Source organism: Coturnix japonica, chromosome Z (genome assembly GCF_054131305.1).
Source record: "Coturnix japonica strain WE chromosome Z, WE-NBRP24, whole genome shotgun sequence".
Classification (NCBI taxonomy): Eukaryota; Metazoa; Chordata; class Aves; order Galliformes; family Phasianidae; genus Coturnix; species Coturnix japonica.
The window spans coordinates 12,551,578-12,569,504 of NC_140702.1; the positions used below are offsets into that span (position 1 = coordinate 12,551,578).

The 17,927-nt window shown below is 38.0% G+C and overlaps 1 protein-coding gene across 3 annotated transcripts in view; it reads left to right on the plus strand.

The window, feature by feature from the left end:
- Window positions 1-17,927, plus strand: part of SVEP1 (sushi, von Willebrand factor type A, EGF and pentraxin domain containing 1) — a 115,832-nt gene that overhangs the window by 8,022 nt on the left and 89,883 nt on the right. For all 3 annotated transcript variants that reach the window (XM_015849871.3, XM_015849872.3, XM_085530196.1), the window contains exons 2-3: window positions 10,135-10,390; window positions 11,533-11,709. In XM_015849871.3, coding sequence (XP_015705357.2) covers window positions 10,135-10,390; window positions 11,533-11,709 — 433 coding nt within the window. The remainder of the gene's footprint in view (window positions 1-10,134; window positions 10,391-11,532; window positions 11,710-17,927) is intronic.

The window sequence follows — 17,927 nt, forward strand, 5'->3', positions numbered from 1 at the left end:
GAAATTTTTGATGAAATTTTATTTTTCCTGTGCTTCACCCTTCAAAAAACAGTTGTTCCCCAATGAACATACTGCCAAAATCAATGAAGTGAACAAGGTGTGATAGATATTTTTCTCTGATAAGAAGGGGATTATGAAAGCAGAATTTTTAGTTGAATTATCTGACTGTACATCTATACATTCTGTTTGAAAATATGCTGGTCATGTATTTAGGCAGACTGAAATTGGAGTCACGGGCATTTAAATAAATAAATAAATATATTTTTTAAATTGAAACCTGACCTGAAATTCCTTTATCACAAAGGAAAGCATGGCTGCATGTTTTTTTGTTGTTTTTTTTTTTTGTTTTTTTCCTGTTCACAGGACTATGTTCATCCATTGTATCAAAATGTGTTAACTGATTTCCCATCACATGAGTTGGCACAACACTGTGCCTTCCCTGTGCCCTGGTTTTAGGCCAGGTCGGGTTGGTAGTACACTAATGTTTGTTGCTGGGTAATGAGTGCCTGCACAAGGCCAGGCTGATCCACTCAGAAGGAGGAGCTGCCATCATGATGCTGTGGGTCAGGGGGTGGCCACATTGTGAACTGTTCTGGGCCACAGGTTGAATGTACCCAGAATAATCTGTTCTTCAAACTGGGAAGTACAGTCATAGTTTTAAAGAGGACAGAATGAGAGTAATTGTTTTATTTGTAATTCTTCAGCCTTACAAGAGACCTTTCCAGCAAAATAAAAATATTAGAGTATCATATTTAGTGATTCTTCCTCCACATAAATATTGTCTGTAATATACTGTGCACTGTCTGTGACACATTTTTGCCTTTGTCCTCTAGTTCCACTCGTTACTGGAATTTGAGTATTTTGCATGCAACACAGGATGCTTACGGCTTGGAATTTTCTGACCATCATAGTTTTGGAAATTAGAGCAGTGTTGCTCTTCAACTAACAGCAGTAGCAAACTTTGACTCATGAAAAACATGCCCTAAACAAAATCTGAAGGATGTTCTGCTAACAGAGAGTTCGGGTTGGTCAAAACTGCTGTTTGACCTTGCTGTTGTCCTTCCTCCTTTTTCCCAGTGTCTTTCTTGGTAGAAAGACTTGACATAAAACCCAAACAGCAAGACTGGAGTGTTAAAATTCTCAAAGCCTCTTCACATGACCAGGGCCCTATTCAAGTTTTTGAGCTATTCCTCTGTGAACACAATTAAAAACAAAACACTGTGTTGGAATTATGTTATTCCAACTGGTTCATAGTCTTTCTGGTAACTTTGTCCAGGAAGATGAAGAACTTCCTTGAATCTGGCAGGCAACCTGTAAAAAGCTTGAGCATTTAGACTATGTGATTCGTTAAGCAGGCATAAACAGTGAAGCAGGGTGTCCAGTTGTATGTCCTGTTTCTGTACCAAATACTCCCACACACCCCATTGGGCTGAGACAGCTCTTACAAGTGATAGCCATATGTTCATGTTGCTTGATTGCAGCAGTCCTGGAAGAAAATAAGATATTCAGAAGATAATTTATCAGTGACAGCTGACAGTAGATGAGACAGGTCATGAAGGGTGCTTGTCATGTTGGTAATAATTACTCTGTTCAGCTTTTTTAGAATAATGAATGCTTAAAACAAGCACAGAAAGAAAAAAAAAAAAAGAAAAAGAAAAAAATGAAATTGGCAGATGCACCAGTCAACAGTGGTGAGGATGCTTGGTCTGAAAATACATGAAGATTAATTATGTATTCAGCAAAGTATTTAAGAACGTTTTTATTACTAGCAAAAGATCGGAGCATACTATGGAAATCAAGTAACATCTTGGTTATATTAGTAATAGCAGTTGCTCAGAGAAGGATAATTAGGATTTTATATGTTTCAAATGAAACTGAGGTCTGTTAGCAAGACGGTGTTTTGAATATAACACACAGCATAGCAGTGCACGAGGCCTTCAGCAGCTGTTCACATTCATAAGCAATTTGTTGGTAAAATTTATTTGGCACCAAGAGCTGAGGAAATAGCTGTGTATATAATGTCTTCTAATGTGCAATTCAGAAGACTTCAGTATGATGCATTAGTTGTTTCCTGGAAAGTAGGTGCACTATCTTTTTTCTAGTTTGGAACTCGAAATTCCAAACAACCTAAATTTTCAAGTCAGAAGAGTCAACAGTCCCAGCACTTGTGTGAAGCTGAATCTAGGTCAGAATAGTATGTATGTGGTAGCTCCTGTGGCTGTGAAAGCAGTGGTGATTGTCTTGAAGTGAATAGTTTTGCTGAGATAAGAGGAATTTCTCCATTTTAAAAACTGTACAAAATGCATGAAATGTCACTTTTTAACTGTGCAGCAGTATGTGAAGTGTTGAAAATGCAACACAAATGTTACAGGCAGAATCCATTCCATAAAAGGAGTAAATAAGGTTAGTAATAAACACTAAGAACTGGAAGTCAGATATTCTCCTCATATCACTAAACCGCAGAATCACTGAATTGTTATGGTTGGACAGACCTCTGGAGACCATCTGGTCCAGCTTCCCTACTCAGAAAGGGAACTAAATCAGATTACTCAGGTCATTGTCCATTTGGCTTTTGAATGAAACCTAGGATGGACCCTATAGCCTCTCCGGAAAATCTGTTCCAGTGATTGACCACCCATAAGGACTGTTTTCCTCTTTAAGTGGAATTTCCTGTTCCAGTTTGTGCCTATAGCTTCACATTTGCACCTCATGCTGCTACTGAGAGGATTCTGGCTCTGCATTTTTACAAATATATATGAAAGAATTGCTTTCTCAGTTAAGATTCTTGCGCTGTATTATTGGCAAAATGTTCTAAAGTTCTTTCTCGAATACATAGAAATCACGCTTAATTTGGAAAAATTAGAAGGAGAAAGATGGTTACATACAGAGAATGTAACATTGCATAAAGAAAAGATGAAATTTGAAGATAGGATGAAAAGGGATAGGGAAGATAGAAAGCTTCATGCACAGGTTGTGTACATGATTTTGTTGCAGAAATGAATTGTGAGAATGTAATTTACAGAGATAATACATTGTTTCTGAAGTACCATTACTGAAGCATGGAAGTACTTGTAACTGAAGTCAATGTAATGCAAGACTAGACCATCTCAATACCGATGCATTTGACATATGTTTTTTAATATTATTTTTGTTGGTTATTTTCTTAACTTTCTTTTAGTTACAGGACTATTTAAATGCACAGATTCACTCTCTAGGCATGTTTTTTTTCCTGAACTTGGCATGCAGTTCCTGCTAGGCGAATATTAAGAGAAAATTCCACTAATAATTGCTTATGTATAATAACAGCTCATTCTCCGGAGTTTATGTAGCAGTGCAGAAAAAGGTGATGAAAGACACAAATGGAAAGAAAAACCTCTAACCATGGAGCATTTTTAGTTATTGTCTTGAAAAGGGCGAGAAGACATAAAAAGAGGATAAAACCTGAGTGGAACAGTGGAAGTAGCAGCATACAATGACCAAAAGAGATGGTGATAAGATGCCTCAACTCCATCAACAGAGTCGATCTCAGTACTGATTTTTTTTTCCCCCCCTTTCCAAATATTCGTATAGATAAAGTTTTATTGCCAAGCTTAGACTTTCTGCCTGCAAGTAGAATTCCTGCAGAGGAATCTTGAAACTCAGAGTGAGCTTCACAGAAGGATTTTGCACTGCCATTGCCCTTTGTGAATGGCATGCAGATTCCTTTCTGAACCCATCCCTAAGAAATGAAGACCGTATTTCAAATTATCCAATCTATGCAGTGCTTTGTGTAGCAAAACATAATTTATTCATTTTAATATAAATGTACTTGTGACTTTGTTATTCTGGAGTTAGTGATATTATTAACTGGTTGTTATTTATTTTATAGGGAATAAAAGATCCCCTGGGAAAAAGATCGTCTAGTTCTATTTAGAACCCTTGCCGTGGCTTGTAGATTCTCTTTAATTCCTAGGGTGATAGCACATTCATTGTAAGTGGTTTATTGGTACAGCAGAGATAAACGGCTCAGTAATGGAAGGCTTTCTTTTTTACTTCTGAGGTACAGTGATGGATCTTCCTGGCCTACATTGTGTAACATTCACTTTGTAGGCCTTAGGTTGTTCCCTACATAGTATACAAAGAGCAGTGTAATTAATGCTTGGATAATATGATTTTGAAAGCTAGGTTCCAACTTAAACCTTTTAAGGCAAGCTTCTCCTGGCAAGGATACTGGGGCTGACTGATGCTAGCAGTTAGCAATGGCTTAGTTTGTGGAGTGAGACAGATTGACCCATTTTGGTTTGTTTCCCTGTAGACTGATATATGAATTGCAAATTCCTTACGGTCAAAATCCTCTTTAAGAGACAGATACTGAATAAGGACAGGGATTAGGCACAAGATGAAATGTTTATGGATTAGATGCAGAACGTGTAATTGAGGCAGTAACAAAGAACCTTGACACCCTCGTTGCTGTGGCACTGTGGCTGATAGGTCTTTGGTTGATGATCATGGGATGCAAACTTTATACCAATATTAGAAGCACAGAAGCTGGAGTTTTAGGTGTTTTTGTCACTACTGCCGAGAGTTTAATTTTGTATTGGAGTGGTGAATTTCTAGAGCAGACTTTTGTATGATAACTTTTTATTGCACAAGAGTTCATTATTTTTTTTAATTTTAAAAGGCTGTTACTGGCACAGAGGAAATGTCAAGGCTGCCAGATATTTGTACACACTAAACAGAGACTGAATGCAATACAGATGGTTGTAATGCTAATGTGAAAAGAATGTTATGTTTGAGATCTACAAGAATTGCTGAAACTGACTGATTGGTCCTGTGAGGAAAGTACAGACAGGCAAGCAGGTAGGAAAATAGTCAAAGAAGCTGACAGAAAAGTGGCTCAATGAATTACCTCGCAATTATCAAGACCATTGTTTTAATTTGTTTGCACTTATCCCTTATTATTAGTTTATAGTCGTGATCAAATGGGCCATGTTCTCAATTAAACTGCTCATTCAGCACTTTATTTTCATTTATGGCTGGTGCTTAGTTTTGTTTGATGTTAAAACAGAATCATATGTGGATCTTCATACCAAAAAAGTAGGATTTCAGAGTCCTTGTAACTTCCCAGTACTGTTCAATGGGTTCTTAAATTTTATTTATTGAAGAACCATAGAATTTATGAAAGGACCAAAAGCCTTGTCATGGGCAAATAAATGAATAAATAAATTAAACTCAGCAAACAGCTTCATGTAGATACCATCCATGAAGTTGATGAGGACTGGGTAAATACATGACATCATTTTTGTGTGTGCTTGCAAGTTGAGGGGTAAAGTGAACAGATGTTTTAAAACAGATGAAATTTCTGTGGGAAAAAAAAAATAGCTTTCAAAAGGACTTTCTGGAGAGGAAAGGTGTTTTGGAATAGAGGAAAGTGAGCTGAGGTCAAAGGAAGCAAAAAAATCACAGAATACCTCAAGTTGGAACGGATACAGAAGGAATTGGGGTCCTGCCCTGGGGAGCTGTGCCATGCCCACCTCTCTCCCAGCCATCCCCTGGCACAGCTCCTGTGTGAGCTGCAGCCGCCATGCAGCCTCCCATCAGCTCCTCTGCTCTGGACTGAGCAAACCCAGGGGCCGCAGCTGCCCCTCACGCCTCTTGTCCTCCAGACCATTCTCCAGCTCTGTAGCCCTGCTTGCCACACAAATAGCAGAGAGAAGAAGCAGGGTGCTGCAGCTCTGAGGTGACTGCATAATGCTGTGGCTTTGTAGAAGGTTTGTGACAGCAAGCTGTTATTTGGGTTGTTAGCTACTGACGTGTTCTGTGTGCCACTGTACTTTAGCAGAAAGCTGCAAAACACTAACTGGGCCAACAGACATATACAAATGATGTACAAATAGATGTACGTCTCTCTTTTTGGGTTTTTGGTTTTTTTTGTTTTTTTTTCTTCTTTCCTCAGATGTTTGATGTCTCTCTCTCTTGTTCTTTTCTTCAGCTGTTGTACAGAGGGAATTACATGTCTGGAGTTACAGCTGCAGCAGTCAAGGGCCAAACTGTTCAGCAGCCTTGATTTGTTTTGATTTCTAGGGTCAATGTGTAGCAATCCTGTCTGTCTGTCAGTTCCTGTGCTCTGTTCCTCTGCTCTCATCTGTTGGTGCCTACGTATTTGGGTAGCTCAGGTATCAGCAGAACAACTTCATGCCCCCTTACCTACCAGCTCTGCTTGTGATTGCTTTTGACAGGAGGGCTGTCCCAGAGGAGTTGCCCTTTCAGATGTAAAGAGCAGATGAGTTATTAATTTCTTCTCATATCCCAGACTCCTATAGCTCAAGAACATTTTCTCCTCAGAAACAGTATTTTCCTGATACTAGCCATCTAAGGACTGACCTTCATATTTTGAAGTGGGCTTTGGTAGACTGTTTTTCATGGGACCTACAACCTCAAGGGAAAGACACAGAGCATTTGTGTACTTTTCGTAGCAGTTTCTGGAGGCAGTCTAGTTTTGTGGAGCAGAGATTCTTGCTAATTTGCTGATAAGAAGTTAAACGGCCCTTCCTGAGATGTGTGTTGCTTTGGCTAGACTACTGAGAGTCCAGCAGCTAACTTCTTTATTGACTGCACTGACATGTCCCTGTATCGAGATTTGGTTGCTACCTATCATAAGCATGACTTGGTGAAAAAAAAATGCCATGTGTAATGCTGTCCACTACTTACATATGCAGAGTTCATGCAATTTTGTCCAATGCACAGAGGGAAACAGTGCTGAAAGGGGATTGATGAAACTGCAAAGACAGCTCCTTACAAAACAAGGTTCTGTTCAACAAGGCAAAGTGGAAAGTGCTGCACTTGGGCTGGGGCAGTCCCAGGTTATTTGTACAAACTGGGAGAAGAACCCCTTCACAGCACCCCTATGGAGAGGGATGTGGGGGTCCTGGTGGATGAGATGCAGGACATGAGCCAGTAGCGTGCACTTGCAGCCCAAAAGGCCAACTGTGTGCAAGGGAATTGAAACTGGATGATCTTTGTTGTCCTTTTCAACCCAGGCCATTCTTTTTGCCCCCTTTGATACATGTTCGGATATAATCATGAGTTGAAATGATATTCTGATAGAACAAGATGTTTGTGTGTGGGATCTTCCAAGAATTGCACTGGCAGTCTCCAGAAAGTCTCATAAGCCTCTGCAAGTTGTATTTTTTTTTTTTTTTAACTCAGTTCCACCAGTTTCAGATTATGGAGTGTTTTTGTTTTTTGTTTTTCTTTTTTTTCCATGGCCTGGTAGAAGCCTACCTTTTTATTATGAGACTTGCAGACTGAAAATTAATTCTTCTGAGAGGCACTACACTTGCAAAAAATGAGTAAATGCATTTGGAACATATGTTTTTCCTCAACGTGTTTTCAAAAATAAGAGCCATTTTTACAGAAACAAACATTGTACTCAAGACAAACATCCTGGGTGGAAAATTTCAGCCTGAATAGTTAACAGATTGATAGAAGGTTAAGTTGCTTACATTCTAGTTTAAAATAGCACAGTTAATAGTGAAAAAGTTAATTATCTGTGCTAACTTACAAATAAGACAATGTACTCCACCTACAGTTCTGCTTGATTTAGAGCATCTCCTTCAAAACACATATTGAAATGAGGCATTTATATTTTTTCTTACTATTTGTGTTCATATTGTCTTCTCCATCTTTATCTTCCCAATCCTTTTCATTATGGTTTTTTACTTCATTCTGGTTTTCCATTTATGACTTATATAATATGAAGGATAGAGGATTTAGTTTGCAAAAGGATTTTGTTTGCAAGAAAATATGGTTTCATTCCCCCTAGGTTTTGCATACCATCAACAGTAGAATCCAACCCAACTGCAAAACTTTCTTGGCAGGGTTTCAGACCACAGTGCCAATGGTTCCTGCTTTGACTTATGGCACACGTTGTTATTCTCTCTTTGAAATCCACTTGAAATCAAGGAATTGCCAAATCAAAATCAAATTCTTCTGAATTTTAGCCTGGAAAATGTGAAAAATGTTGTAAAATCTCTGCAGGCTGTTTGGACTGGCCTACCTTGTGATCTGAAATCCAGACAGGTTTTATTTCGTAAGTCTGACTTCGGGAATTTGTTATGAATCTTAACTCTGTTCACGCCTGCTTTTGGAATTTCTAAGAGATGCTTAAATACACTTACTATTCATCATATATGATGACGTGATTTTTGAAATCTATTACCATTGACATTGGAAGGTCTGTCATGTGTGTTTTACTCATCATAGCATGGTGCAGTCTGACTGAAATAAACTGGTAATATATGTGCTACCAATTTGAAATTCTTGTCTCCGTAAATTTACGTTCACAGAAAAAGGAGAAAATGCACCTTCAGAAACACCTGCTTTGTGACCACAGACATTCACCAAAGAGATCGGTGATGGTCCCGTATTTACTTACTCTCTGAAAGTCTGTGTCTGACCATGAGACTGGTAACTCCATAGGGTGATTTCTGTTTCAGAGCATATTAGTATAGCATTTTTGAAGGTGCTCTGCCTGCTGTTTAAAAATAAACACAATAGGAGAGTAATTACCATTAGTGCAGTCTCAGTCTTTAGTTGAATTGGTTTCTCTTTCTGTAACAGGTTAGCTTGTTGACCTTTGATTTAATATTCAACGCCTGAATATATGATGTTGTAGGAAACTCTAGTTATTATTGTCACTTTGCAGGTTTTGTTTTCTGTCAGTAGAATCACAGTTACTGCAGGCTCAAGTTTCCTGGTACAGTTTTGCTGGCAATGAAGACTCAGTGCCTCTAGGGTCACGCTGAGGGTGCCTTTAGGGAAGCAACCCACCTCGTTATTCTTTTGGAAGTAGATATACCAACAATATTTCCTTTTTATTTGTATTTTTTTTAGCCTGACAGTGACTTGAGAACATGTTTCTAACCAGTCTTATGTTCTTGTCTGTTTCTGAAACTTCTCTACATAGAGGGAGGCTTACGAAGCCTCGTCAGGAGTAATTGTATTTTTGTATTCTACATCAGGTATCCAAGACACTTCATTTTCAGGACTGTTGTTCATATCAGTATCACCTTGGTTTCACTACCTTTTCCTTCTTCCCCTTATATGTGTGTGCACATGATCTGTGACTTGTTCTCTGTTGATGATCTACGCTGTTAAATTGCTTGTGGGCTTACTGGGTATAAATCACCCTCTTCTATCTGCTTTGTATCAGAAAAGAATGACGTTGCTGTTTGTTTTCCAGAAATTCAGTGGATTTCAGTTCTTAAAAAAGGAAGTGGTAGAGGAAAGGTGGGAAGAAGTATGCAGAGAGATTAAATTTCCAGTGGAAGATTTAGCCTAACAGGTTATTCACATGAGAAGTTGCTGTTGTGTGTAAGAGATCTTTCCAATATCTGTTTGTATACACATATAGATATATATACTTTTGACCAATTCTTCTACTACTGTTGATATGTTGATCCCTACAATGTTTTCTAATATTTTTGTGACTTTTTTGGGCAAAATAACCCTTAATAAAAACAAAATTGCTTCTCTTAGTTATCCCTTACAAACTATAAAGGATTTGTCTGTAGTCCACATACTGAAATCCATGATAATGAGAGTGAGTGTGCCACCATTTCCAGCAGACTTTCATGGCATGGTTTGACGAGTTTATGACTTTCCTATGTGGCAAAACTAGCAGGTTTGGAAGCAAGTGGCTTTCATGTGTTGAACAGAAATACATTGAGCTTGCCAGCTGATACACTTCCACATCACTCCCGTGGCACTGAGATGTTTGGCAGCATCTGAACTTTTGTCCTCAGGTTCTCACACTAGATTTTCTATATATTGTCCATTCAAACTGCAGACTGAACCAAGTTGCTAAAAGGCTGATGCATGGTTGCTTTTGTCTGATGCATGGTTGATTTGACTAATCAGTATGAAAGTGTCTCATTTCAGATCATGTCATGATTTCACAATTGTTATAGGGTAGCCTTTGTCCATCTGAAGTTTATATTTAACATTGTCTAACCACAATCACTGTTCATAGGTGATTTTTCTTTGCTATGAGTAGCCTGCAAAGATTTAAACAAGCCAATTGCAAGGAGCTGAATTGTAGGGAAAGCAGTATTCAAATCAGTGTCTGCTAACACTTTCCATTTTCTCTTTTAGCAAATACTGCGACATGCCCGTGGAAATTCCACAAAGGTGATATTTCTCATTACTGATGGATATTCCAATGGTGGAGACCCAAGACCCATTGCAGCATCCTTGCGTGAATTTGGAGTGGAGATCTTCACCTTTGGGATATGGCAGGGGAATATCCGAGAACTGAATGACATGGCTTCCCATCCAAAAGAAGATCACTGTTACCTTCTTCACAGTTTTACCGAGTTTGAAGCTCTGGCACGCAGGGCTCTTCATCAAGGTATTAACTTCAGAAGTCCTATAGAGAACATAGGGCTAAATGTAAAGATCTCCAGTACTGTCTTGTAACTGCATTTCATGTAGTATAGATTTCTTACTTTTTTTTTTCCCCTCTAGCTTTCAAGTAGAGATACTCATTCCTCAGGCAAAAGATGAACTATTAATTGAATTAACTCACCATCAACTAAATGTGACCTTAATTCTTTTCACTGGTATATCTGTACTTCCATCCTATCCTTCATTTTGTCCAAGGAAGAACAGTCTATGGTCTTGGCCTATTGTGCCTTTTGTTTGAGAAGATGAACCTTGTAGTTAACTATGTGGTTGTAAAAAAGAGGCCTTCAGTGCATACCTTATGGTTAGCCTTCCCAGTTTTGATGTTTTACACACCAGTGAAAACTTTCTTGTTGTGGAAAAAAATCTAGATTCCTACATATAAAGGTAAATATAATCTGTTTTTATGGCCTAACATGTTCAGTAACAAGAGATGGGAAGTGAATTTTGTACGGTACTTTTATCCTTTTTTGCTCTACTTTAATCTGAACTTTATTTCTCTGTTATGAGAAGCAGAAGTTTAGCAAGTGAGAACACAAGTAGACCTTTGCATGAAAGCCAGTGCTGCCTGAGAAGGACATAGCACATATGTCAGACTAGCTGCTGTATTTATTTGCCGTATTTACTTTTAAAAAGAATGCTACTTTTACATAAGTAGTGTGTTTTACTGTTGTTCTGTTTGTTCCAGTTAAATTCTTTTGTGAATGCACGAAAGGAAAGATTTAGTCTTTTTTGTGTGACCAACTAGTTGTGTGTTCCATGACCAAATACTCTCCTTATGGCAGTGAGAGCAGCCACCAAACTCAGGACAAGTTTTCTCAGGAGTTTCTGTATGGAGTGAGACTGTCTTCTGGCAGTGTTAGAATCAAGTCAAGTGAGAAAACTTGAGACTGCTTGCTCCTTTGGTTTCAGTGGGCATTTTTCCACAGTAAGAACAGATTTTTTTCATATAGTGTGCAATGGTATTATTTCATGCTACCATCGCTAGAGCTTAGAACTTCTGCAGTGACATTACACTAACTACATTATATGGTACTCTTGAGGGATTTGAGGTTGAGCTTTTTAATTGATAAATTGATATTGTTTCAGACCTGCCCTCTGGTAGTTATATCCAAGAAGATATATCACACTGTTCATATCTCTGTGAGGCGAATGAGAACTGCTGTGACATCATGGCAAGCTGTAAATGTGGCACTCATACTGGCCAGTTTGAGTGCATTTGTGAAAAAGGATACTATGGGAAAGGCCTGCAGCATGAATGCACAGGTGAGTCTTGTGTCTCTGTTCTTGAGTTTCTCTCTTTACCCTGGGTACTTGGCTAATCCAGTCTAGGGAGTTTTTTGGAGTTACAACTAGGAACCTGTGTCAGAAAGCATTAGTGGCTTTTGGGTAACTGTTTCTGGCTAAAGATATAGAAGAGTTGTAGCTGTCAAGCTGAACCACTGTTTTCCCTGAGCAGCAGCCAAAAGAGATGCACAGAGAACGTAAGAGTAGGGCAAATTTTCTAGCACAGTACAACACCCCTTAAAATGGTAAACAGCAGAAGTTTGTGATTCAGACACACTGAGTCTGAGGTTGTATATGCTGCATTTCAGAGCTCCTGGTATTTCCAGGCATGAATTTACTGATTACTTTCTGAACTTACTTAGGCTTTTCTTATTTGGAGAGTGTCTGACTATGCAGATATTTGCAGAATAAATCATTAGTGAATGCTATGGTCTATTAAACATCTTCTAATTCTCTTATATCAAAGCTAATTTACTAAAGAGGAAGAAGGCATTTTGGTCACTAAGTAGAAGTTTGCCATCACAGTTTGCTGAGATTGTTCTTGTAACTGCTTTTTGAGCATTCCTCCTAGAAATATTCAAAGTCTACAATTGATGTAAACCTGCAGCTTACAGGTCTTTATTGCATTTTAGAGTAAAAACTTGGAGGCAAAAAGCATAGAAATTTGGCTCTGTGAATTCCCTGTGAAGTTGTTCAGAGCAAAAAGGAAAGGCTGTATTACTAGACAGGGGACTTTGGGCTTTGGTTTTCGTTGGTTATTGGGTTTATTTATTAATTTATTTATTTTGTTTGGTTTGGTTTGTGGTTTTTTTTTTTGTTTTGTTTTTATTTTATTAATAGACACAGTTTCCTGTGGAAATGCAATGGAAAGCTGAGCCACTGGTCTTCAGTGGAGTTGTGTTTCATCTCAGTGGCATACTGGATGTCTTTGTTTAATAAAAATATAGATAAACAGATAAATAACAAGTTTCAGTATAGATTTTCCTCTTGCAGATGTTTATGAATTTAGTTGAAAGTCTTCATGCAATCAAGATAAACTGATGAAATACATATTCACATACTGAAGTGATTATAAGCAAAGGGAAGTTTGGTTTGTAGGAAATTATATTCAGGTTTTCTCAAACTGTTGAGATAGGATTTTGTTTGTAAGGTGAGCAGAGGGATGTAGTAGGGTCACTGAGACATTGGATCAGAATGTTATTTTATGTCAGTTGCAGAGCTTCCTTGTATCCTCACTTAACTCCTAGAAAAGATACAGTACTGGATTTTATTTATTTCCAGATGTCATTCATTCTTTTTTTTTTTTATTTATTTATTAAATAAAATCAAATGCTCATCTTTGTTTTTCCCTTGAAATACCAGTCTATTTCCTTCATCTTGGTTTGAATGCCCTAGTAACCTACTGAACAAAGCAAACTCAGAATTTCTGCCTGTTCTTTTAAATGTGTCTGCTCAATTCAGTGGAATCGTAGAATCACAGAATCAGTGAGGTTAGAAAAGACCTCCAAATTCATCTAGTCCTGCTGTCCACTTACCACCAATATTGCCACTAAGCCACACAGTATCATTAGTATCACATCTTTAGTATCACATCTACATACTTCTTGAACACCTCCAGGGTAGGTGACTCAACCACCTCCCTGGGCAGCCTGTTCCTTGTAGTGCCTGACCACCCTTTCTGAGAAGAATTTTTTCCTATATACAACCTTAATTTTCCCTGGCACAATGTGCAGCCATTCCACCTCTTCTTCTCCCTGTTACCTAAGCGGCCAAACCCCACCTTACCACAACCTCCATTCAAGTCGTAGAGTGCAGTAAGTTCTGCCCTGAATATCTTCTCCCAATTAAACAATCCTGGTTCCCTTAGCTGTTCCTCATAAGAATTGTGCTCCAGACCCCTTACCAGCTTTGTGGTCCTTCTATGGCCTTGGTATCTTTCTTATAGTAATGGGCCTTAAACTTAACACAGTATTCAAGATGCAGCCTCACCAGAGCTGAGTGCAACTCATCTTTAAAGGCAGAAACAAAAAGCAATGTGTTCTTTAAAGGGAAAATAACGTATTTTGAAATCTTCTATTCAGAAGAGGATTCCAACCCATTTTTTTTTATTTTTTTTTTTTAACTGAGGATTTAGCTCAGGATTGCTGTGGATTTGTAAGGGACAAGGAATCTTAATGCCTCTTAGCTTTTCTTCACTATATAATGTGCAGGAGGACTCCTGTAGATTTTATGTTGAGAGAGCATATTTTAATTGGACTGTGTTTAAGTTTTTGATTGGTTAATCATGCAATGCTGTACTAGCTTATTCTTACTTATTGCGGTAGTGATTTTTAAATTGGAAATTGTTCTACTTTTGCACTCTGTTCCTTTGAGTACTTTGTTTTTTTGTTTTTTGTTATTTGTTGTGTTTTTGTTTTTTGTTTGTTTGTTTGTTTTTGTTATTTTCTCTATGGCCTTGTGCTTTTGTCTCTTACCATTTTGTAGTTATTTATGGTTTTAAATGTGAGACACCAAAATAACTGTTTGCAAATCATAAGTCTACTTGACTTTCCTAATTACCTGAGAACACCCTCTTGAAATCTTCTGTGCAGTAAAATAGGTGCCACTTGTTTTGTGCTGGAGAGCAGAAATTGGCTTTAGTGTATACCTCCTGTTCTTTGTAATATTGTTGATAATGTGCCACAAAAAGTAGAACAGACTGGCTCTTCTCTACTTAATAAGAAAAAAGACAAAAGCCTTTTGGCACACATAAGGAACCTCATACAGCCAGGGATGTCTGTGACAATTAAGAGAAAAGAGGGGATGCAGAGTAAGATTAGGGGCAGTAACATAACCAGACCGTTATTGTAGAGTATATAAATACCTTTTGTTCATTAAGCCTTTTCTTTCTTTGTCCTTTCCTTCATTACAAATGTTGATTTTCAAGCTAGATACAGACAAAAAAAGATACTGAGGTCAGCAAAAGTAAGTCCATGACTTCCACTGCCTAAGGTTTTCTTTACTATTCTGTTAATAAAAAGGTGAGCTGTTAAAGACAGGTACTTTTTCCATGGAAAGCTAAATCAAATGGTCAGATGTCCATTTGCATCTTCTCTATCATAGGAAGGTAAGTAATCTTTTCCACAGCCCTTTTCCACACTTTTTTTCAGCAAATTGCTCCAACGAAGGAGGTTTTTTTCTGGCAAGTGGGATGTTGGATTGGGTGACCTTGTAGAGTTATGATAGGGGAACTAAAACAAATGATGCTTATCTCATCTTTACCTCCTAATTAGAACCACAGCTATCAGAAAAGGTTTCTTTCATTAAACACATGGACACAATTTTAGCAACACAGTGTATCCATGAAGATTATGTACAGCTGGCAGGGCTGAACAATCAACTGGAGTACTTAAAGTTTATGCTAGTTATTCCATCTTTAGTTTATTTTTGGACTGCTACTTGTGTACTGTTATTGTAATGTAGAATTTGTGTTTATAAGTGCTGTCAAAGCTTTGCAGTTTTTATGAGTGTGTAGCGGTATCAGTTATCATCTGTGCAGCCACCAGGCCAAGGGTTTTGCCTTCATAACAGTGCATTGATTAGATCTGTGAAGAGCCTTTCCAGTGGAGTGTGAAGTCGTGTGAATACCAAACATGTTCACCGAAAAGAGTGAAAATTTTGAAGGAATGTAATTCCAGCAAGGCAGGGTGTAGGGGATTATATTTTGTGTTTTATGGTTTCTTGGATTTTTGACCCAGTTTTCATTTGAGTTTTTTTCTCCGTGAGATGTCCAGCATTTTTTCTCTTGAGAATGTGAAGCAAAATCTAATGATAATGAGTTGGACAGCTTCTTAGGTTAAAAAGAAAAAAACACTCTGCAGAGTTCCCCTCTAGCAGGTCATCCCCCAACCTGTACTGGTGCATGCAATTATTCCTCCCTAGGTGCAAGACTCTCCACTTGCTTTAGTTAAACCTGGTCTGGTTTCTTACTGCCCAGCTCTGCAGCCTGTCCAGGTCTCGCTGAATGGCAGCACAGCCTTCAGGTGTGTCAGCTAATCTTCCCAACTTTGTATCATCGGCAAAATTGCTCAGTGTGGCCACTATCCCCTCACCAGGGTCACTGATGAAAATGTTGAACAAGATCAGACCCAGCACCATCCCCCCTGGGGTGCACCACTAGTTACAGGTCTCCAACCAGACTCTGCACCACCAATGACAACTCTCTGCTCTGCCAGTCAGCCAGTTCTCGACCCACCTCACTGTCCACTCATCTATCCCACACTTCCTCAGCTTTGTTATAAGGATGCTGTGGAAGACAGTATCAGATGCCTTGCTGAAATCAAGGTAGACTACATCCACTGCTCAAGAAAAGAGAGTAGGAAAAGGACTGTGGAGAAGAGAGGGTAAAGTACATCTCTAACTACATTAAAATATCAGGCTGAATATGCCTGTTGAATTTGAAGGGTTGTCTTGGTTCATAGAACTGTAGATTTTCTGGGTCTTAGAATTTAGTTTTTTGTGTCTCATATGGCAATGCCAATTCATGCTTACGTGTATTGAATCTACATCTTAAAACAGGGTAAGATTTTGTTCTGGTTCTTTTCCTGTTATTTTGTTTTTAATTTCTAAATCAGAAAAAATTCTCTCCAGTTCTAGTTTAGGTCCCACTGAAAAAAGGCCTCTACTGTGACCTGCAGTCAGCAAGAACTGACATATTGAAGAAGGAATGTTTTATTATGGAAAATGCCAAATGGTTGCTGTTGTGTTTCCTTGTGCCATGTAAACTTGCAAATCTTGATACACAAAAAGGAAAAAAAAGCAAGTAAACATTTTAGACTCAATAAACTGTGAACACTGGGATTAGAGCTGGGTAAGGAAGTTGAGACACACATGTCTAATGAAGCATTAATTAATGTTTACAAAATCTGGACAGTTTGGAAAGAATTGGCGTGAGAGTTATCTAGAAACAGAACAGCTTGCCTGAAGAGTCCTTTCTCCAAGTGTAACAGCTGCCTACTAGGGATTCTCTTTAATTATTGCATTGCAATTACGATGCCCTTTCTGTCACCAGTGGGAGATGAGATAGTTTCCTGTGTGTTAGTATTTTACTTGAAATTTATTCATTTAAAGTGTATATATATATATATTTTCCCAATGGAGCCTTCTGTTATAGTCTCTTTAGTGGCTTTTTGCCTTTTAAAATACACAGAGAATCTATTATGTATATACTGTGTTAAAATGACTGGCTGTCATGAAAGGAGAAGAGAAAACAAGAAAGCAGCAACCTAAACCAAGGAAAAGGTGCAAAATACCAATGACTAAGTGACAATAAATTGATGTTTAATTAATTCTGGCAAAACCATTCCTCACTGCGATTCTGTACATTTTTTCTGGTAAAACTTGTGTGACTCCTTACGAATTATGGTTTTAGCATAACATCATGATGGATAAGTACAAAATGTAAACTAGGTTTGTTTTGTTGTTTTTTGTTATTTGGTTGGTTTTTTTTTGCTAGTGAAGGTATCATAATGCTGTGATGGGTAAGTTCAGGAGAAATGTAAATGGATTTGGTTTTGTTGTGTGTAAGCTGAAAGGTAAGTGGATAAGAAAGGTGGATTAAAAAACAATGAGTGCTCTAAGTAATGGTGGGGAAGTTCAGTGAGTCAGTTTACTTTGAAAAGTGTTTAAGACCAGGTAAATGAATGTAAAAACGTTCATAATTATTATTTACCTAAAGGCTAAAAGAGTTACCTTACTATATATGTAGCCTGGAAAGCAAACACTTTTGGAAGTGCATAGTTGTCTTTTTCTGGATTTTTTACATTAAAATCTACCTTCTCAAATTTTTTTCTCCTGTAGCACAGTATTTCCTGTTTGCTACAAATACTGCTTTGTGTTTCAAATACAGATTCTCTTGTTTGTGATGGTAGGAAGCAAAGTAAATAGAATGTGGATATTCTAAGATTTCTCAAAGTGGAGCACAAAACAGAGATATATTCTTTTTTGTTCATTAACTTGAAGTCATAATGCCAGTACGATTCTCATATCAGGAGGTGTTTCTTTTTGTAGGAATTGAAGAAGATGAAAAGTTCTGACGTGATAACGCAGTTTTCCTTGTATTTTAAGTAATTTCCAGCACCAGCTAGTTTGTCTGCACTCTGCTTGATGAAGGTGGGATATTTCTGGTAGAGGAAGCTCCTTTTGCTCAGTTTACTTCT